Source organism: Mauremys reevesii, linkage group 6 (genome assembly GCF_016161935.1).
Source record: "Mauremys reevesii isolate NIE-2019 linkage group 6, ASM1616193v1, whole genome shotgun sequence".
Taxonomy (NCBI): Eukaryota; Metazoa; Chordata; order Testudines; family Geoemydidae; genus Mauremys; species Mauremys reevesii.
In genome coordinates this window covers 40,428,469-40,452,980 of record NC_052628.1, presented here as the reverse complement: position 1 = coordinate 40,452,980, position 24,512 = coordinate 40,428,469, and the positions used below count along the sequence as shown (strand labels likewise).

Below are 24,512 nucleotides of genomic sequence, written 5' to 3'. Positions count from 1 at the left end.
CAGATGTGAAGACACGAAATATTGGCAAAGACTTCCCGAAAATAAAATCAGTTTTACAGAGCAATATTTAAATGCCATCCTGATTAAAAATCTTCTCAGTACCCATGACAGAGAATTACATTAAAATTCTTGTCAAGTATCAGAGGGGTAGCCGTGTTAGTCTGGATCTGTAAAAAGCAAGAAAGAGTTCTGTGGCACCTTATAGACTAACAGAGGTATTGGAGCATAAGCTTTCATGGGTGAATACCCACTTCGTCAGACAAGGAAAGAATCTGCTGCTCGGATTCAGAGCATTGCTAGTGCATGGGTGTGCCCTACCTGTGGACGGGACTGTCACTCACACATCAGGTTCAGCAGCCATCAAAGAACTTATCGGTGCACATGCCATGCTCTGTAAAGAGCAATGGTGCCACTGATTGATGAGGAAGGCTGGATTTATGCTGTCTATACTGAGACTGTTTTGGGGTCAGTAGGTTTATGTTTCCATTGCAGTCAACCTGTTAATTTTCTGAGCATTAAAGTCACTTAAAATGAAAACAAAGGTCAATGGGAAGAAATTGTGGGAGAGAGCCACTTGTTGACGAAGACTAAGTGGTGATAACACTGATTAAGTTGTTAGACAATAAAAAATGCATTGTTAGCTTGATAGGAACACCATAACCACTAGGAAGAGAGATTATATTGCCCTGTGAGTGGTCTGATATAGTGTTTCACTCTGCATGAGACGCAATTGAATAAAGCCATCTTATTTCACTTCACTGCTCAACTCCCATAAACATATAGATGCCCAGTTAGAAGAGATGTAACTATTGCCAACCAGTGAGAAAAAAAAGCCATCCAATCCTCTAGAACTCCATTTGGAGTTGTTCTCTCTGATTGAAGTGTCATGATTTCCACAAGCAGTTGTGTTGCGGGCGCTTATAAATACTTAACATTTCTATGTTGATGAGACTGGGAATAGTATTTGAAGACCTTTAGCACAAAGAAAAAAGGGACATAATGGGAAATTAGTGGTGTTTTAATAGAAAGAAAATTTACTGATCACCAACAGGCTATTAGTTAACTGTGAATTTTTTTTTTTTTTAATTCTAAAGCGCAAGACATAGTGAACTCAGACAGCACAGATATACAGGTGTTCCAGATGTACAGGTAACTCCACTGCTAAAAAAATGTTAAGATATTGTGATGCTCTGGAGCAAAACCAGACCGCTAAGGGGCTGCATCACTGCCTGACTTGTAACACTGGGTGCCTCCGTGCTGTGCAGCTTTGGCTCAGAGCCCTAACACCATCAGCCTGCTTACAGCACAATGACCTCACTCTGGCTTCTACCAGCCTGGTTTCTTTTTGGCGGGTGATACCAACAGTCCTTCCAGCCCCAAATTCTCACACCAAACATGACTTTTCCTGCAGTGCACAGCCCCCTTCACTGTAGCACTCACACAAGCTAACAAAATTCACTGCTCCTTCAAAGAGACAGTATGCAGCAGCTTATTAACTGGGGTTAAGACACCTTTACTTCAGTCACAGCACTGAGTTGGTTTATAATAAAAGTAACACAAGTTTATCAACATAAGGACATAGGTTAAAGTGATACCAAGTAGAAAGAATAAAGGCAGAAATAGTCACAAACGAAAAAGTAAAACACACTTCTAAGACTAAAATCTGACTTAATTTAGAGTCTTTTGGTCAAAGAAGTTTTTCTCATCACAATCTTTCTTCCAACGTGGCTGGCCAATCAATAACCAGGACCCAACGCCCGGAGCCCAAATCGTTTGTTTTCTGTGACTCCTCAGGTGAAAGATAATTTAGGGGCTCCCTCTTCCTCTCTTCATAGTCCAGTAAACCTTTGAAATACATTCTTCTGAAGTGTATCCCCAGAAAAAGGTCCCTTCCCCGAAGGGTATAGATGTCATGCTGTCATTTACATTGTAAAAATCACAACGGGGGGAGAAGTTACGTCTGATTTCACTCCAGCTTGTGATTTTTACAATGCAAATGATCTTATTGCAATCTCTGATACAAATGAACAGGCCCCTGTCTTTGGCCACAACTGGCTTGAGATGTTGACCCCTTTCCCTTCTCTGGAAAAGCCTGCATTTAGTGACATAGAATGTGTCTATACTGTGATATTAAAAAGAATTGCAGTAGAGTCTCAGAGCCCAGGTCCACTGACTCAGGCTCACAGGGCTTGGGCTGGGGGCTATAAAATTTCAGTGTAAATATTCAGGCTCAGGCTGGAGCCTGGGCTCTGAGACCTTCCCTGCTTGTGGGGTCTCAGAGCCCAGACTCCAGCAATCACAGTGTAGACATACCAGAAGTCATTTCTAAACCAATCTCATGATTTTGGGGAGCCTGACTCATGAATTTTTGAATGCTTGGGGTTGCCAATATTGAAGACATTGCAGAAACTTTATACATTAATAGGGACAAATTCAATGTATGAACTCAGCCTTTAGTTAAAAATAAATGTGATGCTTCAGAGGAAGAATTGACAAATTTTATTAAATATAATAAATTTAAGAATCCTGCATTTACCTAATTACCTCAAGACAGATTCTCAGGGGATTGAAAAGATACCTGGTTAATTTACTGGTCTTAAATATGAGCATTTACAATGACGTAAGGGACCTCACTGCAATTGAAAACCCTGAGGTTAGCAGCAACAAGCCTTTGAACTCTTCCATGACTAGAATTCTTCCATGACTTGGAACACAGTTGTATTCCAAACTAATGGGGCTGGGTCTTAAAATTATTTATTCAGGATCCAAAATTTTTCAGGTCAGAGAACTTTAATGTTTCTTGATATGTCAGGCCAAATACAGCCCTGCTGGAATAGGTTTTTATTTTACAAATAAGGCATTTTGTATCCTCAAATAAAAACTTTTCTGCTGTTTCCATTTCAGACATAGTGAGACTTCAAGGCATCTCATTTTTTTATGATGCAGATCATTCTGTGCATATTAGAGGAAAAACTGATTTAATAGGACTTGAATCACCATTAGCCATACCAACTGAATGAAACCTTTCATTTTATTTGTTTTTTGGCTCTCTCTAGTAGCATAGTTTGACAGAAGTCTTACCCGAACTCATTCAGAGCTGTCAAATCCACAATGAGGTTCTGAAGATTTGCATTAAATGCAATTTTTTCTTACATTGCAAGCCCAACCCTTTTCCCACTGAAGTCAAATGTGTGTCCTTTATTACAAGTAGCTACAAAAACGGGCATGTTCTCACTCTGGGGACTAAACCTCAGTATTGGTGCAAAAATGGTTATTAACCTAATATTATACTAAATTATTACAAACTTGCCTTTCATGAATTTTTAAGAGATGCAATTATTGGGGGTGGGGGGAGATAGCTCCGTGGTTTGAGCATTGGCCTGCTAAACCCAGGGCTGTGAGTTCAATCCTTGAGGGGGCCACTTAGGGATCTGGGGCAAAAAATCAATACATGGTCCTGCTAGTGAAGGCAGGAGGCTGGACTCAATGACCTTTCAGGGTCCCTTCCAGTTCTATGAGATAGGTATATCTCCATATATATTATATTATTATTTTAATATATATGACACTTGAAGAATGGATAGCATATATTGCTTATGTTTCAGTTGCTTTAATTACATTAAATATTCAAGCTATTATGGACATTTCTGGGAAGATCTTTGCTTTCTGTCAACCAGGAACAGGCCCCCCAGTGTCAAGGAAGATAACACCTCCTTAGCTATAAAACATTGTTTATTACCTCAACAGGTATTTACAGAGACACTGGAATGCAGTTTTATAACTTTAATTTTGCTTAACATTCTATATTTTCTTTTGTAATATGTTTGAAATCATAACATTTTAGTTCCTGTGATTTTACTTGTATAGAATACTGGACAGGCACCTTTAATTCAAAGTTGTAAATGTACTACAAAAAGTAAATTGTAAACCTAGGAATCGTAGTCAAAAAGGCAAACAGCCCCAAGATTTCATTCCCAAAGAACACCACACACCTCTCATTATCAAGTCAATCTATCTCAAGAAAACAAACTTTGTAAGATATATAGGTTTTTGAAAGACTTGATTGTTTAGAAGAATGTAAGGATGCTTTCTGTTCAGGATCAAAGAGGAGCGCTGCTTACAAATGTGTTATCACAGCTATAAACCGAGTCATAAAAATGGATTTCTTTTCACTCCTCTTTTTTCCAAAGGAAAACCTTTAGTTAAAACCTAACACAGAATTCTAGAAATAGCCTTACTGAAACTTGACATTGATATTTTTAGTGCAAATATTTGTAATAAAAAAATAATATACACTGATTTAAATTACAACATAGACTACAATATATATGAAAATGTAGAAAAACATTCAAAATATTTAATAAATTTCAATTGGTATTCTATTGTTGAACAGTTTTTTTAATTGTGATTAATTTTTTTGAGTTAACCGCATGAGTTAACTGTGATTAATTGACAGCCCTACTTTTAAAGTTAAGTGGATTTCCCAAGAAATCTCTGAGGTAGAAGTGTATGCAAATATTCCGTCTCTGGTTATGCAAAAACTCCTCAGTCTTTTGAAACTTCATTCTAAGGAAGGGATCTTTGTCTGATGATCACCTATTACGTGAGAACAAGATCAGAGGCTCAAATTATACAATGAGATTTGTGGGTGTTCTGGTTCTGAGCTAAGGCTGTTATGAACTTGCAGTCACAGAAAAGCCGCTTGGTAGTGTTTGAAGGACTGATGCCTATCAGAGGCCTTGTTGAAGTTGGGGTGAACTCTCAAACTTATTAGCAAGCATGACTGTAGGTTCTTTTACTGCTACACTATGTTTTCTCTTAAATGTTTTTACCTTAAAAATAAATGTGCTTGCTTAGTCTTTCAGGGGAAAAAATTTAGACATGTGAACGCTTCCTGGGCAGGGCACTAGGGGGCAGAGGAGTGAGGGAATAGGGAGAGAGGGAGCTGAGGCTGTAGCCTGGGCAGGGTATAAATGGAGATGACCAATAGGGGAGAGAAGAGAGGTTGGAGGAGTGGAGGGGTAGGACACTGGAAAGGGGAATGTGGTGGTAAGTGGCAGGGGGACTGGGGAAAAATAGGGGCAGGGGCACCTGTCAGCCCCAAATTCTCCCCTCCCATGTGTGCGCCCTTATCTGGGGGGGCTCTTCCCCCTCGAGGGGGGATGTCTCAGTCCCTTGCCCTGCCCTCTGATATGATCTGGGATGTGGGGGGCCCTTGTCCCTCTTGATGTGCCTGAGGCCCTCTCTCTGCCTGGTGTGTGTGTGTGTGTGTGTGTGTGTGTGTAAGAAGAAATGGAAAGACCCCATGCCCATCTACAGGGAATGGACTCCTACTTAAGTGAGCTGGGTTCTGAGGACTTCTCCTTTTGGAAGGTCTCCATATCTCCCCATGTGATCAAGGAACTGGAGAAGCCCCTTGCCTTCAGTTGGACATCTGAGAATGGGCATATTTCATGCATATCACAGGCTCTAAAGAATTCAGGAAGGGAATGGGAACACCCACTGAGCTGAATGCAGAAGTTCACACTCTGAGGTATTGTTTTACTCATCTCTGCGGCGTGTTTTCAGTCAGCTGAGAACATCTCATTGAGATGGACAGGCAACTTCACACCTTTCAGAGCCTCCTATGCTTCAGATGGATATGGAGAGGAGCCCTTTTTCATTCATTATCCTTCTATCCTTCCTGTTTAAAGGATGACACATCTCAGTCGTCTAAAACCCATATTTTCCCACATTTTATTAAAATTTCCTGTGCCTCATGGGAGTGCGGAGTGCGGATTTGGGATCACTTGAGCCAGGGCTTCTGGAGATAAGACCTGCAAATTAATGCCATTTTTGGAAAAGAAAAAAAAAAGTTTGTTTTTTTTCTTGCACAGAGCTGAAGATCACATTATTGCTGTGACACTGATTGCACCTGGAGTGTATACAAATAACTCACTGGCTACTGTGTGTGGGCGTGTGAGGCGTGTGTGTGACATGTGTGTTCTTTAATAGTATTAGATGGAATCCTGCAAGTGAGAGTGAATGGATTGTAAAAAGAGATGAAGAACTTGGGGGTTGAAGAAATAAAGGTATGTATGTTAACAGGATGTTTTGGGGCACTGCTGAAAGAAGGCAGAGTTAAAGTTGCATGGGCAACCTTAACCATGCATTTCCTGGTTTTCAGACATTTGAATTTTGTTTAACTCCATGTTCTGCAAGAGGACAACCTACCACCAAGCAACCTTAACTCTGTGTTCAAAATAAATTCAGTAGCAAAAAACTATATGAATTTAAGATTCTTAATATTCATTATTCGCCTGTCTCAAGACTGCTTCTTGAATTGCTTCTTTTAAGTAACGGAGTCAAAACACCCTTTGGTTTTATCAGACTTATACATTGTTATCAATGATAAACCAAACAGGATTCATCAAACAAAATTCTTTTGCATATATATCTGTTTTGGTTATCTAGGATATACTGCAGCAGGACGCATGACTCACTTTGGAAATAATGTACTTAGTTTTACCTAAAGATGAGGGTCCTCAACAGAGTATATCCACTCTCAGAGGTATAATCTCTGTTGAAAGTCCTCAACAGGATGACATACAGAACAGATTTTAACTGAAGTAACCATGGTTTATTGCTTGTGTCTGGTTTTCTTTTCTTTTTTACTTTAATAATAAAAGTCAGTTAATCATTGTGATTGTTTTGCATGCTTTTAATTGTGGCGTGCCCTACAATTTGGAAAGAACACCATGTAACTAAAGCAGTAAGTGACATCCCTGACCTGGCATTAAGAGAGAGACAAGTGAGGTTTGGCCTACCATTTCTTGTTTCTCTAAACCATACATTTTTGCAATTACTTGGCACTCAATTTAAAATATATCACATCACCCCTTTCTACCCCACATCACCCACATGTATAAATGCTGCAGTCAAGTCTCATTGTTTTGTCCAGCTCCAGTAATATTGACTGCACTTCCCATATACTGTACTGATGTGTTGGTTGTAGCAGGTTTCTGCCCGCTACTTCCCTGATATTTATTGTCATCCATACTTAATCATAAAGAGCCCAATTACCAACAGTAATCAAACTTTTTGAAACCTTCTTAGAATAAGCCCTTAAGCAAAGATCAGCTTTAACTTGTGCTTCTTTCTGTTACATTGTAGATAGATAGTCTCTTCTGTCTTGCAACTTATCTGATAATATTAGCAGCTCTTCTTATAATGTATAATATGATTTGTGATCTCTATGTGAAAAACCTGCACTGGCTGAATTTTCCAGGTGGGAAAGCAGATTAAATTTCTGCAGCAACTGAGTAAAAGAAATTCCATTTTAAATTTTCACAGCTGATTTTTCTCAGTAGACTGGATTTAACAAATAAACATGCACATTTTTAACGAAGTAAGCCTCTCTGATAGGTTAAAAACAAAAAAAAGGTAAAAGATTGAAATCATACAATAATTTTCAGTTACAAAGGCACCTATCAAATTCAGAAACCAAGAAATCCCTAATAGAACATTCACGGTAGTGTTGTTTACCTACAGAAACAAAGAAGAATCCTCAGTTTTTAAATCAGCGTTGCAGGGGGAGAGCAGGGACTCTTGTTATTCTATGAATATATAAAACGTAATTGATGGCTTCCCAAAGTCTGAAATCCTTAAAGGAATTTTTTGTTGTATGGATAATAGATCACATAGCTCTCCCTTTACACAACATACCACTTTAAATGCTAATTCAGACACAATATACAAACTTTGGGTTTTATAGTTATTTTCTTGGAATGTAAATGCACTAGTTGATCATTGTAGCCAAATTTCATTTTTAACATCAGTAATGTTTTTTGAAAAGGTTCTAACCTCCCTGGTTTTTCATATTTTGTTCTATCACTTTTATTCATATAAACTAATATTTATGTTATATATCAGACTTAATTGGCAGCTTTTTTCTACCTTTCTGGTACTCTGGAGTGTATTCAAAGTAAGATGCTAAATTTAGAAATGTGTGGAGTATTTCAACAGATGCTGTGCCACTGAAGTCCCTAACCATTTTAACATATGGTACATTAAGAGGAAAAAGTAATGCCCCCAAAGAAAAGAGAAGAAAACACATTCCATTGAAGTATGCCCTTAATGTCTCTCAATTTAAACTCAAATTTACCTCTGCCTCCAACAAACCTGCTGTCAACTCCCTTTTATTAAGGAAGTTTTTTATACCAAGAATGCTCATTCATAAAATTGAGGAAAGATCATATTCATGATAAATAAATTTGTTTCCCCTTATTATGAAGTGCCTGCATTATTTTCCTATGAATCTCTAATTTTGTCACATGGTATTTTCCACTTTGTGGATGAGGAAGATAAAGGAGGATGAACATATCTCTTTTTAACAATGTCACTAGTAATACAGCAATACAGCTAACTAAAATGAGCATCTAGAGAGCGCCGTCTCTCCAACTACTTACTTAGTTGGATACATTTCGAATGAAGTAGTATGTATTTTAATATACTGTTCTGCACTGCATCCACCATATGATCTGGCTTCTTAGAGAGATTTTCATGTGTAAGCGTATCTGTATGTTTTTTATATGCAAACACATCATACTTTAGCAATAACTTTTAATTTAACACTCCTCTCCCCCCACTCCCCAGAAGCAAAATTAGCATTATCCCTGGCACTGAAGCAAATGTAGGCATGAGCTTAAGTACCTTCCTGAAATGGGATGACAGTGCTCACTGAAGTCAATGGGAATACTCACAGTAACATATAAAGACTACACCTCTGCAGCAAGTTGAAACATTTCTACACATTTTTTTCTGCTTCAGTAGAGAACTTTTATATAATTTGCTAATAAAGAACCCTGGCCTGGGGAAGAGGCTGGATCCCTCTAACTGCTCATATTCCGTGTTCCAGACATTACTACATCTTAGTTTGGGGTTTTTTTGAATGTGTGGAGTATTAGTAAAGAATGTGATATTGCTCTGGAGCACCAGTTTGACACTTTAAACCTTAACTTTTAAAAATCGTGTCTTGTTTGGGAATTTGTTTTAATGACTGCCAACAGTTTAAACTGGGTCAATGTATCAGCCCTACAAGGAGGAGGGGGAGCTCTACTCTGACATATCTCAGGAGACCCACCAACAGAGGTCTCCACTTCTGTAAGTCTATAAGTGCCTTCGGGGAAGGGGAAAGTAAATTATACCTGCGTGGGAAGAATGAGTAGTGAATACTGTGGGGGACGGGTGGAAAGGCTTTTAACCACATTGACTAAATATAAAACTATCAAGCACTTTTCAATTTTTAAAATGTTTAAAGTTGAAAAATGATTTAAAGTCTCTGCCCCTTGCCATGCCAACCCCCTTGTTCTCTAAACCTTTCCATGTCTTCTTCAGTCCCCTGTACTCCACCCACAATGTCCTCCAAGCCCTCTGTACCTCCTTCATCCAACCCTTCTATGCTCTGCCTCCTGACCCACCTGCCATGTACCACATCCTCTTGTTCCTCCATTCTAATACCACATAGCACAGCTCCATGCCATGCAAACACCTATCCCCATTAGTCCATATGTCCATTCTAGTGCTCCCCACTTATAATGCCTCCCTCCCAGACTCCTACCTTTCCACATTGCTCTCCACACGCCACCTCACAACCCATGCCTGGAGTCAGTAGGTCAATTTATATTTACCACTATAATTATCTTAAACTTTGCTCTGCATACCCATGAAAACAGCTCTGAGTGCATTACCCAGATTGTAGCAATAAGCAAAAGAAAATGCATGAATTTAAGGGAAACAACCAGAAAACACAATACTGCATCCTAGCACTTCAAGGCATATGACCTGCGTAGGCCATGTCTTCACCCCAGCCTAAGGCACAAGGAATCAGAACCAGAGTTCTCTTAGTCTAGTCCAAATCCTCCTGCCTCCTTTTACAACCTACAACTAGTTTGTTAGCTTTATAAAGATGGGAGAAAAAATCCATAATTTACAAAGTGACTTAAGCAGCATATTCTCTTTCATTTTCCAAGTTCCTCCATTTTCTAACCCTGTGATATGACTGGGTACGTGCTTCCCTTCCTGTCCCCTCCTCAAGGGCCCTTCCTCAGCATTCTGTGCCTTCGTTGCTCCATGATACCAAGAAGTAAGCATGTATGAAGTCATGCAGAACTGTCAGAAATTTCTGTCATGTCAATCCTCACAACTAAGTGTTGAAGAAATTTTACTTATATTTCATATGTTAAGTCCCAGGTGTGGGGTAGCTCCTGATCCTGCAGCTCAAGCAGTGCTATTGATCAAGTGCTGCACTGCATTCCTCTGCATCTCCACAGCAATTTGAGCTTTGCCCTCAATATGCTCATAACCAATCACTAATGATAACAGGAATTATATAGGTGTGTCAAGTACAAATATGGGAAGTAGTAATAACTGGCATTTTGTATAAGTAATTTCACAAGGTGGTGTCATTTTAACACGGGTTTATAAAAGTATAGTACTCATAGGGTAGCTAAATAAACAACAAAAAACAAAAACCCTACTTTCTATGGATTAGCCACGCACCTAGTTTTAGCAGTTATGTAAATTCTTTTAGGAAACCCTTGGGAAGAAGAGGTGACCAGACAAGCCTTATTCTTTAGAAATATTTTTAAAATTACTCTGCCTATTGGCATTTCTCAGGCACCTAGTATCTAGGGGCTATACAAATAATGGCAACTGGAATTAGGTTCTTCTTTAAAAAATACTCAATCCATTTCCTTGTGTAATTGGGGAACTCTGTCAGCATGAGACTCTCTCATCAGTCCTGGCAAAGGGTACCTACCAACAGAACTACCAAGTCTCTAAGGAAGGAACTGTAGGATTTCAGTCAGTCAGTCTCCATGGTGCTTCACAATTGTACTTCAGCTCTTTATCAAGTGCAATTTCCCCATTTCAACCCTCTGTATTGGCATTTGTGATGCTTCAGTTGGGAACCTGTGATGACAGCCAGATGAATAAAGCTGGACAAAATATTAGAATCAAGCTTAAATCCAATCATAGTGAGCCTGGTTTGAGGTTCAATATGCTTTTTGCACTCAGAGAGGGAGTGGGGAAATTCCCATGCCTCACTGGAACATCTTTCCCTAGCTCTATAAACTACTGCACCTCCTGCAAAACCCCAGGACTCCCTTACTGTTGCCATTTGGTGAAGTACCATTGCCATCCATTCACTAACTCCTCTCCCCACCCTCACCCCCTTCCTTATGGATCTTTGGAGGGGAAAGGAGACATCTCCCTCCTGCACAAATTCTGCTGGGAGAGGAGGAGGAACCAGCCCACTCTTTCCCTTGAAGCCACCCAGCAATAAAATCACTACCCATTGTGTGGCCTTGTGCAAACCATTTAACTTCTCTGCTATTGCTCCATCTTTGAGCTGGGGATAAGAATATTCATGTATCCCCTCCTCCACAGCAACGTTGTGAGGATTAATCAGATTACCTTCAAAGCACTTAACAAAATAGGAAAGTTATTAAGTACCTATAAAACTGCAGTCTTCGTTGTTCAGCCACTCATGAGTGTCAGCCTGCAACACTTTTGGGCAAAGTCACAGAGCATCACCTCAGTGATGTTCTCAAAACAACAAGACCCCAAAAGGTAGTCTGGCATTGGATATACAGATGTCAATAATGTTGTCTCATTTGATATTGCTATGTGCCAGAAATAGAGCTCTCTAAAGTCTGAAGCACTTACTGGTTTCTGTAGCCTGTCCTGGCCAACATGAGCTAAACAGAAGCTAAAAATATAAGTTCTGGCAAGGGTATCAATGTGACCAGTATCTTGAACTTCGAACCCCTTGATCCACGTAAACGCACTAAGCAGAAAAAATGAAACACTATCAATCCGGCTTCCCGGAGTCCATTTCTGAAAATCTCATAAGGGGCCAGATTGTTCTGTGAACAAAACAAACAAAACTGTTGAATGTTCAGCATGTGATCGGTTAGAATAGCAACTTAAAACCACATGCAAGGCATTTTATAATGCCAAAGGAAGTAAAATGTTCAGCTCTTAGTGTCTATTTTCACATAATATTTCAAGAAGAGAATGGTCCCAAACTGTTGGCCACTTGACAGCTGCAGCTTATTTAGATCTAGTTAGTGACTTCACACTTAGATAGCACTTCACGTGCTCTGGCTTGCTCATGCAAGCTCTTCAATAGGCACAAAACATACATAGCCAGAAGGAATGTCTTAGCAACCTATGGGTTTTGAAATATCTAGACTATCTGGATTCACTGGTTCTAATCTTAGATTCAGTCCATCTTCTGAGGTAAACAAATGTTTTCCAGAAATGTATTTGTTCTTGGCCAGTATTTCCTCTACCTACATTATTAAGCAGCATGTTATAGATAATGCAATCACTTGTATGCCAGAAGTAGCAGCATTTTGATGGTGCTTTATGTTTATATAAAACTTGGGATCTCCGGGATAAAGATTCTATATATTAGTGTTCTTCTCAGCTATCTCCTTTGCTAGATTTTGCTCAGAGTCACGAGATTATGAAATCAGTCTTAAATACAACATTTCTAGGTTGCTTCTACATGGGATAGCTGTTAGTAAAGTAGTCAAGTACTATTACATTATAATAGACCAGTTGTGCATTGTAGAGTATGTAATTCTGCACAGACATCCTAGAGAAAGATACAAAAGAAATGCAAATAAAACCACAACTTTTAAAATATAATAGTTCAAAAATATATGAGAGATAAAGTCAAGGTACATAAATCTGCAAAGTGCAAATAGCCATAAAGTATCAGCATATTTGAATACCTTTTCATTAATGCACTGGCCCAATAATAATACATGCTAGGATGTCCACAATCTGTACTTTCTCTGGTTAAAACACTACATACACACAATTACATACATTTACCCAAATTGTTCAATTTTTTATTTCTATTTTCTCTACATCAGCAATATCAGGTTAAGTCAATGTAGGTTGCACTGTTCATGAGAAATCCAAATATTTGCCTGGTTACAACAACAATCTGAATTAAAATGTAACAAAGTAAGGAACACTTATTTTATTAATAACCCCAGCATAAACCTTCAAAGTCTTTCACAATAGCCTCTTTCATAACAGGCCACTAAACCACACCAGGATAAATCTTCAGAACACAACATATCGACCCATGGGTATTCATTTACAGTCTCAATTTTCTGTGTGTGTATCATAAGGCCAATCAACTGCCACATTTAACCTTCATTCCATCTCCCACTGAAAAAAGAATAGACATATCGAAGAACTGTCAAACCACATACTGTGCAGTGAGCACAATGGAAGGAACTTTAGCTACTTACAAACTTCCTCTTCTTGGAAGACTCAGCTCCTTCTGTAAAATGAAAAAAGAGCACGTTACATTTGAAATCAAAAGAATGCAGTTGGAAATATCCATTTTTTTAAATTAAGTACCACAATCCTTCAATCTCAACAATACTGTACACAGACAGCCCAGATGTGTTTTGAATATAATAAAGGATTATACAGATTTTGTATAAATCTTCTTTCATGTTCTGCTTCCTACTGTTATTTCAAACACTGATTTTCTTTAGGTTTATCTTTGGAAATGTTCAATAGAATCTGTGACAGAAATATTCTCAGATCATATTTCAAACAACAGAATAACCTAACAGCCAGATCCACTGGGAATTTTTAAAAGAATTAAAATTAGCAAGGGCCCAGTTCTGCAATATGCTAATCTTCCATAACGCTCACTGTGTGCAAAAATAGTTGAGGATATTCAGCACCTGGCAGGAATCAGTCACAAACATCAAGGATCTTACATCAGAACATGGACATTGTTCATTTATTTTGACAAGCATAGCTTGACCGGTTATACTACTTCATAATATGCTCATACAATGTTCTAGAGTACACCATTTTATGAAGTCTTAATACAAAGCACCCTAATGCACTTTTTTTTTTAAATACAAAACTTTTGCTAAGAAGTAGGGTGAAACTGCCATTTGGCAAGAATTATTGTGATTGTATATTAGCTAAATGAGAATTAGTGAGAAGTTACTATAGCTAATATATTTTCTATTAGTATTTTGGAGAGAAGACAGCTACAAGACCCACCAAGTTCTGTCCATCTAAAAGATGCATGATATATGCATAGAAAAGTGGGCCAGGTAATATCGGATAAATTATGTAATATCCATTTTCTGCTTTCCAATTCGCCCCCCCCTCCGCACACACACACATATCTTGTTACACTTTGGTACCCCTCATTCACCTCCCTCTATTTCTGCCATTCCAGTTATTTTCTCAAAACTATATTTGTAAAGTCGTCTTTGTAATATTGTTCAGATGGGAATATAGCCTGCATTTAAATGAAGGGTCACTCATCTGACCTATGAGATACACAGTACTAGATGTTCTCCAGGCAGATACTTTGATTTCAAAGACAACACAACAGAAGATGTGCCTGTGTTAGTGGGCTGTGGAGGCCTGTTAGATGGATGTTTTTAATCACCCTGGTTTGTGTATCTCCTATTTTATCACACCTAGCATACTGTTTTTACACATCTAATAGATGTATAGTTAATTTACATTGCCAAACCAAACTAGCTAAAAGGAGTGATGTTAGAATTTTTTCTCTTTTAAAAAAGAATCAGAAAAACACAATGCATAAAATGCATGTGCACCCTCTGACCAGATAATGCATATGAATGGATAAAAATGGCTCACTCAGTCACCCTAGAAAGGACCATGAATTCTTCTATATTCTTTGCAGACTTTAGATGGTGTACAGTGAATAAGGCAGAGGCCACTAAAATATCAAATAACTGCTTCATTTCTGAGCACCATCCATCCTGTACAGTAAATGAGGCTGGGGACCTGTGGACATAACATAATTAACTTTATTCTAGTATTTGCTAGTTCTGGAGTTTCTGCAACTTTGTAGAATTTTCAACTTAAATACTATCTTAACATAACCTTATATATGTAATATACAAGTGTTACACACACACAAAATTGTTTTATATAAACTAAATAATTCCAGTAAGTTCAAAATGCTGGAGACCACAAACATCCACTTAATTTTTTAAAAGCATATTGGGAGTGTGTGGGGATCCAAGCTCAACTGTACAAAGAATTATTCAGAAATTACAATTGCATTGTGTTCTGTATCTAATTTGAAATGCATCACAAGGACAATTTTGCTTCTTGTTCTACAACAGGTGAACTATGAACAGTCAGTCTGTAATGGATAGTGACTAATGCAAAGCTGTTCACATTTTGTGAGCAAAGGTCGCATTTATATCTTGTCAAGTGTCCAGAAACGGCTTTTAATTTAACACACTCTTAACAAGTATACCAAATCAATCCCTATACTTGTCTTTTTCTTGGTAGATGAACAGATTTTTTTCCCTGAGTTTGTCATTATCAGTATCAAAATTGCTGATGATCAGCATTGTATGCAGGTACAGCTGCATTTGGTCCTTGGGCCATGCTTTGGGCACCCTTGCTGTACTGCTTTGTAATTACTGGAGAAGTTCCATGTCAGATAAATCACTAGGGATAACTAGTAGAGGGTAAAGATGTACTAAAAGATGTTGGCAGCTTTTACAAAGTAAATTTCACACCCAAGTTATTTTTACTCACACAGATCTCATTTGAAGCAAAGCAGTGCAAATATCACTTTTTAAGCATGTTTTTTAAATAAAAAGCATGGCAATACCAATAAGCAGCTAACCAAAAATAAATGAAGAAATAAAACAAACTTCCTTTTTAGACAATGTCCGTATCTTCACATTTTCCCTATATACCATAGCGTTGACATCAAAATGCCAGGTCAGTTCTCTCCCACTTATCACAGGCTTGAGTACCTCCAATACAGAAAACTTCGCTTCAAGTCAGCATCCAATTATGTTTTGCACGCCTCCTATCACTAAGTACATGAAAGGCTCACAGTTTATAGCTCTTAGACATGTCTCACATCACTTGTGGCTTTTCTAAATTAGGGATTTCTGCATCATGATACAAAATTCTTTAATTAATGTGTTAGTATATACTGTCTTACTCCAGGTACATTTCTGCAGTTCAATCCTTTTACACTGATAGATACAACCCAGTGAAAATATCCCTAATTTAGACATGCCCTTATTCTAAGACCCAAGAAAAGAGGCATTTTTTCCTATGCATCTGAAAAGCTGTTATTTCACAAACTGAAGAGACAAAGTTTGACTGAATTATACAGCTTTTAGTATATAGTGGGGAAAAAAGCTGAAGAAGGCATACTGGAAACATGCTAATCTTTAACTTTGGAACTGTGGGTTTGAATCTCAGTTGTATTAAAAATGCCATAAAGTTAGCTTATGATTCCCAGGCCCTAAAAATTGTTGTTTAAGAAAGGATTTTGATAAAGTGTAAAATCAAGGGCAAGGTTTTCATGGGCTGGGTGTTCTAGTTCAGATGAACTGTGCCAGTGCAGGACTCAGGGATGCAGGTGGCACAAGGGTGGCTTCAAGCCAAACTTTGTGTATCCATGGTCCTGAGTTCATACACCTACTGGACAAATCTCCAACATAAAAGCTCGACCATCCCAGCAGTCAAGGATCACCAAGAAGTAGAATAATAGAAATATAGAGCAGAAGGCATCTTGAGAGGTCATCTAGTCCATCCCTCTGTGCTGAGGCAGGATTAAATATACTTCAGCCATCCCTGACAGATGTTTGTCAGTGGTGGTCCAGGTATAGAGACAGAAGACCTCACTATATATCTTTGTTTTCTCTTTAAGCTGGCATTAAGGTTGCTTTACGCCACTTCACAAACAAGACTCTTGTCCCAACTATGTAATGTCCTTTCTGCCTTGAGACTGTTGTCTGCAAACCTACAGACATATTAAGTTGAATCTCAGGTTTAGAAGATACGTAGAAGCCTCTGCTAATTTACATTGAAGATACAATAAGGACTGTGCGTACATGATTTAATTAAGCTAATAATTAATCAGCTAACTGTTACAATACCGTGAGCATTTTATTTTTAGTAACTTGTCTTCAAAAGCACAGAAGCTTTTTGGGTTTATAACTCACAAAAAATTCAGAAATTCAGTACATGTCGCAGTCCTTCAGGTCTTATGAAATGTAGGTCAGCCAGTGCAATTTTAATTCAGACAGCAGATTAGGTGTCCAGTCTTATGAAGCCCATTGATAAATAAGGCGTATCAACTCAACTACTAACTATGTTTTCATCTAGTAGGGGAAAGACTTTGACCTACAACAGAGTTTAAATAAAAAAGGATATATACCACAGCTGTGACCCACACGACACTGCAATTTTCAGTACTTCTACCTATTACCAGTAAATTACAGTAAATTCAAATATTGATCTATCCACCCCTATATGGAGGGGAAAAGGTGCCATCGACTTTTATTGCTTGTTGCTGAGTCCCATTCTCAGGAATCAATAAAAGCTACAATGTTCATAAGCTGCTAAAGAGAGCACGAACGTTGTGGATACTGGGTACCTTTTAGAACCACAGTAAATCAGCTTCATCTTTCAACAACAGTTGCAAGGTTTTCAAATATTCAGAAGCCTGATCTTAGAGACTTTTCAGCTGTCCATAAAAAGCTCCATAAAATAAATCTTTCAACTAAATATCAATAATGCACTATTTTAAAAAAAAACACGAAGAAATAACATGAGAAAGAACAATACTGCTATTTACCATCTACAATGTTCTGCCTTAGATCTGAAGGTCTCCAGCTTCTTACAGCTTATTAGATTAGTTGGTGACTTTATTTAATGTGTGTACACACACAGAGTACACCAAAAGTCACCTGGTTACAAGCAGTTTCATTACATAATTATTCTGCCACTTAAATACCAACCGCTTCCATGGATTATATATAAAAATTAGTAACCTTACATTTACCGTTTCTCCTTTTCACCTATAGGTGGCACCAACAGTTTTCCCTGGTGACTCCCCCTGAAAAAGGGTGCCAGGCAGGGCCGGTCCACAACATTTTGGCACCTGAGGTGGGGAGCTCAAATGACGCCCCCATGTCTCCTTGATTGGGCCAAAACTTTGAAAGGTCTCAATTCTGCCTTTTTCCTGTTCTACTCCTCTCATGGTACTGCTCTGCTTCCTACCCCAATAAAGGAGAACTAACAACTTAAAATGCCTTGTTCAAAAAATTTAAGTAACACTTAACTTTCAAATGCCCAAACAGCAAATGTAACTTTTCTTGTCTGCATAGTAAACACTGGCATTTTTATCTATTTGAATAATCAAAGTGGTGCTTTCCATGCCTTCTTGGTTGCAAAGATCTGAACTGCTTCCTGAAGGTGTGGACTGTCTTACTCCAGGTCTGGGCCAGCTCATGCTCTATTGAGATGGTTGCAAGGCCAACCAGCCTCTCCTGTGTCATTGTGGAGCCTAGATGTGTTTTTATTAACTTCAGCTTGGAGAAGCTGTATTCTGCACTGGCAACCGTTACAGGAAGCGTGAGAAGTATGTGCAGAGCAACAAAAGCATTTGGAAAGAGGGCGGTCATCTTATTTGTTCACATATATTCCAGAAAAGCCTTTGGAGTTGATCCTGCTGAAACGTTATCTTGAAAGAGCTTTCAGTTAATCACCTAAATCACTCGCACCAATATTGCACATGTCATGTGTCAACACTCTCTCTAGTGCCCTGCATTGCTGGTGTAGGTCTTCTTCAGGTATAGTGAGGAGTTCTGAAACATCATACAACATCCCAAATATACTGCTGTGTTCCTTGAGCTGCATGAAATGTTCTTCAACTATTGCACAATCTAGCACCTTGTTAAATAATTCAACTTTGAATTTTTGTTTGGGGTCTCTTATGGAATTATCCCGTGCCTCGTAATCAAAATGTCATCTTCTTCGGTGACTCTTGTATTCTTGAATGGGTGGGAAAATAGCTTCAGTGTGAAGCTCCTCTGCCAACTGCTGTGCACTCTTCAGAACGTTTTGAAATCCCTCATTTGACCAGTAAGACTGTAGGTATGACTTTGCTTTGTCCAGTTGTTCCATTGCTCCAGATATATCAAGGTCAACACCTTGGAGTCTCTTGCTTACAACATTTATTTCAAACAATATGCCACAACACTAAGCCACACAGAAATTTTGAAATTATGTATGTTTCTGGTCATTCCATTTCCCGCTGCCACTGTTCCTGTCATAGCATTATCCTCCATCATGGCAACTATGGCATCATCTATCTTCCCAATTTAGTGTTTGATAGGCTTTATCACCTCCACTCGACTTTCCCATCGTGTGGCACTCAGTGGTTTCAGTGTCAGAGGGGACGTTCCCAGATGTTGCTTCAAAATTTGCCATCGATGAGTTGATGCAGAGAAAAATACAAAGAGGCTTTGAATTACATTAAAAAATTCAGCAGCCTCACTAGAAGCTGATGCTGCATCACTGAACACCAAGTTCAATGAATGAGAACTGCATGGGACAAAAAAAGCTCGAGGGTTTAACTCTCGGATCCGTGTCTGCATGTTTGCACCATTATCGTAGCTTGATCTCTTGTGTCAGCTATTGCAATTCCCCTATCTTCCAGCTTTTTAAGAAGCACATTTGTCATATTAGCTCTTGTAGTATCAATGTCAATAAATTCTAGAAAATGTTCTCTGATAGTCACCAATGAAAAGACATTTTCACTAGGTTCCGTTGTTGTTACAAAACGCAACATTAAAGTCATTTGTTCCGTATGGCTGATGTCAGGCGTGCAGTCCAGAATAACAGAGTAATATCTTGCTGACTTCAGATCTGCCAAAATCTTCTGTTTGACTTTTGTTGCCAGTAACTGTATGATCTCATTTTGAATTGTTTTTCCAAGGTAGTGGTGTGTGTTCATTTCTTGGGTGGTGACTCTTCTTAGATGCTCCTGGAGTACAGCATCTAACTCAGCTATCAGCTCCACAATTTAAGGAAGTTTCCATTGTTTGGCACATACAGCTGATCTGAAGTGCCATGCAGTGCTAGATTTTGGGTAGCATGCATTCTCACAATGGCAATGAGCCTTTTCAGAACATTTTGCCAGTAAAGAGACTCTGATGCAATTTTCTCTTGACGCTGATCATCTATGGTGGCCTTTAACCTTAGTCTCATCTCAAGCTCTTTCCACCTATGGAATGTTCTCTGGTGATTTGCTGCCTTCTCATGGCATGCCAGATTTCTAGCCAAATTTTTCTAGTCCTTTGTTCCTGTAAGAACCCAGTGTGGCTGGAACATTAGACTGGAAGAGTTTGTAACAAAAACGGTATGCAGCATTCTGGGTTTTTTGAGTACATAAGCCATGGCCTCTCCACTTTGTCACCATTGGGGATTTCACACCAGTAATATGTTGGATGGAAACTTCTATTTTCCTTGTCTTTGGGGAACATGAAGTTTTTCACTTGCTGTGGCCCATGCAGTACAAGAAAGTCCTTCAGGCTACTCCACAGTCCTGGATCATCTAGGCAGCTGTTTCTTGCGCCTACACCACTCTTCTCTGATCTACACTTTTCTTCAGGAATGTGCATGGTTACATCCATTTGAGATGAAGATATCGATGCTGCAGTAGCTTCCAGGTCACCTACACTCTGACTAACTTGAGGATCAGGCATCTCCTCACCACTCTCATCCACACTGGGGGCGGAAGGCTCACCTTGAACATTTGTGTCTATGCATCTCAGGAGAGTTCCTTCCTGCTTAGACAGAAAAGCTTTCTTTGCTTTATTTTTCTGAATGCTGCCCCAGAGGGGCGTTTTCTTCTTTCACTCATGGCTGCTGGTCTGTGCCAACTATAATGGCTCTCAACATTCAATTGAAGGGAACAAATAAGCAGGCTGGTAGCAGGGCCTGAGTGAGGGAAGATATCAGCGTCTTAAGGACCTAACTGGCTCCTACTACTTCAGTTGACTGCCTGTTCTCCTCAAGTGGGTTCAGGGAAGCAGCAGGAAACAGGAAGCTCCCTGAGAAGCTGGTGTTAATCAGTCCAGGCTCCTGGGGATGCTAGAGAAGCACATAAGAGGTTCTTCCTCCTCTCTCTCCCTGCAGCTCCTGCTGCTTCCTGTTATTCCCTCTCACCTTTTCTCCTGCCTGCCTGTTATGTCTCTTGCATGGGCGGCTCTAGCCATTTCGCCGCCCCAAGCACGGCGACACGCCGTGGGGGGCGCTCTGCCGGTCACCGGTCCCGCAGCTCCAGTGAACCTCCCACAGGCGTTCCTGCGGATACTCCACCGAAGCTGCGGGACCAGTGGACCCTCCGCAGGGATGCCTGCGGGAGGTCCACCGGAGCCGCCTGCCGCCCTTCCGGCGACCAGCAGAGCACACCCCCCCCCCCCCCGCGGCGTGCCACCCCAAGCACGCGCTTGGCGTGCTGGGGCCAGGAGCCGCCCCTAGTCTCTTGTGCCCTCCTTCCTCCAGCACAGCACTCCACAATCTCTGTGCATCTAGAGCAGAGAAAATACATATGCACCAGCAACAGATACAATTTTCTACATTCTGGGTCCTAGTGGTACCCCCCCACAGTCTGGCACTTGAGGCGGCTGCCTCAGTTCGCCTCATGGTAAGGCCAGCCCTGGTGCCAGGGCATTTATACATCTAAACTGGGCCCTTGAATTTATAAAAGATATTACGTTATGTTTCAACTTTCCCCTCTCGCTTAATGCTAAGAAAAAAATGCAAACAGTGAATCAATTTCAATATACGTCAATAGGTGTCTACTACAGATTTCAGTAGGATGCATATAAATTAAAGGAAAGAGCCACTTAACTCAGATTTAACCTGAAGAAGCCACTTGAGTTATCTAGGCTGATGTCAGGCACTTGACAATACAATTCATTTTTGTTTTTTAAACTAACCTCCCCACAGTTATTTTGCAATAGTGACTGCTGACAACCTCTTTGGGCAGAAATTTATTGGTGGATCAACTCCAGGGGTATTAAAATGTGCTGTGAAGGGAATACCCAGAAGTCTGCTTAAACCTTGACATTACCATCAATTTACAAGCAAATTAAGTAGATGGGGAGAACACTTTAAAGACAACATATATTAAAAAAACACAATATAGAATGAAAAAAATCAATGGCTCTATCACATACAACATGAAACTGATTTAAACAGTTAATAAGTGTTCTACCATAGATTAACAAGATACTATGGCAATATTAAAATGTATAATAGACTAATAACATTACGTAAAGAGGTAGCAGTTAGATTTGTTTTACTTTGCCTACCATATGTTTATGAAGTTTCTTAATGTTTGAAAATACTAATCCCTATGGAGCAAGAGGACACTGTATTTTGGAATGATGGTTTGCGCAAGGAGAAAAGGTATGGTCTAGCAGTAGAAATACCATATGTTGTCTCACGTCTCTCCAGTGGCAAGGTCTGTTGTAAAATTCAGCAACAGGAGGAACACTGAATTTACCTGTTATGAATTATATTGCTTAAAAGATGTCCCTAAAAATGGATTTTTCATAGTTAAAGTCATGGGAGCAAATGCACAGAAGTTGAAGAGAAGAGCAGGTCATGTTCTGTAGCCAGGCAAAATACTTCTTTAGATTTTAGCCAATGTTAGATTTCAGAGTGCCACAAGCTCTTAATTGTTCAGACAGCAGTAGCAATTTAAAAACGCTACCAGCCACAGATATGCTCTACCCTTTAAAAGAAGAATACTGCTGGAATTAGTAGTCTCTAAAAATGTAGGAAACAAAGTGCAACCACTACCTTGGAAGGATAAAAGGTAGACCCTGGTAGGATTCAAACCTGTGGTTTCAGCGAGTCCTGGTGTGCTGGTATTTGGCATTAAGAAGCCAAAACACCCACATTCCAAGACTCAGGGCAACATTTACTTAGTACAAGTGTGCAAACTTAAAAAACTGTCCTTTCTTTTAATAAAATTTATTCCATGTTACATACATGGGTATTTTAAACCTAGTCTAAGCACACTTTAGAGGGCAAGTATCCAATTCATACCCACGGAATAAATTAATACTGAAATATTTAATGAAATTGAACTTTATTAATAAAATAATTGAGAATTGTATCTATAAACCATTTCTCAATTGACCAGTAGTTACATTACTAACTAACTTCATACTCCATCCTAAGTTCACAGTTGATAGCAGCCTATGCTATCCAAACTCTACTACTTTATGAGTACAATTAAGTGCTGGTTACTTGAACCAAAATTAATAAAATATGAAAGCCTCTCCTACTCTAAAGGATAGCCCAATAAAAAAGTAGCATTTCAATACCAACATGAATACAATACTCCTGACATGTACTCTAGACACTTTATAGCCATTTTGTCTTTTTGTTTTTTAAAAGACCTCTCAAGAAAATGCAGGAGAAAATAATTACTATGACCAGGAATAATGTTAGTTAGATTTGATGCCTACTATGTTGCATTCTATATTTTCTCAGTCTGACTTTTATCAATAAATAACCATGTTTCTTTAACTAAAAAGTGTGGAAAATTCTGATTGAATTTTCCACTTCAAAGTACACAAAATCATTTCATCTAACACGCTGTGTTAGAAAATCCATGCTCCATTCTGACCTCCTGTTGCACAGTCTATTTCACCCATTGGCAATGTACCATCTCACTGCATGACTGGTAGAGCAGAGTAAATACATTGACTGAGAAATGTTTGAAAAACACCAATCCCACATGGATTCCAGCTACTACCAAACTCAAACAAATATTCTCATCCTTACAATTTAAGTGCACTATAGTACACTCAGAAAAATTCATGCAAGACATAAAATCCCAGCTGCTTGTACAACTGTGCAGCTGAACAAACGTAGGAGCACTAGTATGGTTTTTCAGTGCTTTAGGTTTGGGGAAAAAAACTCATCAGCTTTCAGATAAATGCTTTTTGCATTAGGGAGGGGATGATGGAGGAACACATAAGGACAAACTCATTTGGGCATTTCCAAATGCACCACACAATTCACATTAAAACATAGCTGTGCAAGTTCCCGGTAACAGTTTTCTCTCTCCACTGTCAAGCATGTGGAAACATTGCAGCTCAGGTTCTCACTCACCCACATCTATTCTTTTTTCACCCTACCCCCTGGCCATTTGCCACACTTGCTGGCGGATGGAAACTAGATGCCATACCACTGCCTAACCCACACCTGGGTGAGCAAGTGGCTTCTACTTCACTTGTTGCACATACAGGTGGGCTGCTCCAGGGGCAGGACACAGGATGCTAGCCATGTTTATCAGCTCCCCAGCAACAGTGGATGTTCTCTGTAGTGATGATGAAGACATAGTAAATCCCCACTCCTGCTGACCCCTATCTTCTTTCTGCTGATTTTACTCACATGTTTAAATGCAACCTTAGCTCTGAATATCCTGGTTCTTATTTAAAAGATTTTTTTGAACTTCAAAGGTTCATTGAAAGGATTCTTCCCATTAACAAGCAGAACTGCACATCATAAACATTAGTCCTTTGCCCATCCAAGGATGTCAAAGTGCATATTGCCATCTCTGTGACGTCACTAAATGATGTTGGGGTCTCTGG

The 24,512-nt window shown here is 39.2% G+C and overlaps 1 protein-coding gene across 4 annotated transcripts in view; it reads right to left on the bottom strand.

Moving 5' to 3' along the window:
- Positions 1-24,512, bottom strand: part of MAST4 (microtubule associated serine/threonine kinase family member 4) — a 419,070-nt gene that overhangs the window by 193,519 nt on the left and 201,039 nt on the right. For all 4 annotated transcript variants that reach the window (XM_039543759.1, XM_039543760.1, XM_039543761.1 and 1 more), the window contains one exon: positions 13,314-13,345. In XM_039543759.1, the coding sequence (XP_039399693.1) occupies positions 13,314-13,345 (32 nt within the window). The remainder of the gene's footprint in view (positions 1-13,313; positions 13,346-24,512) is intronic.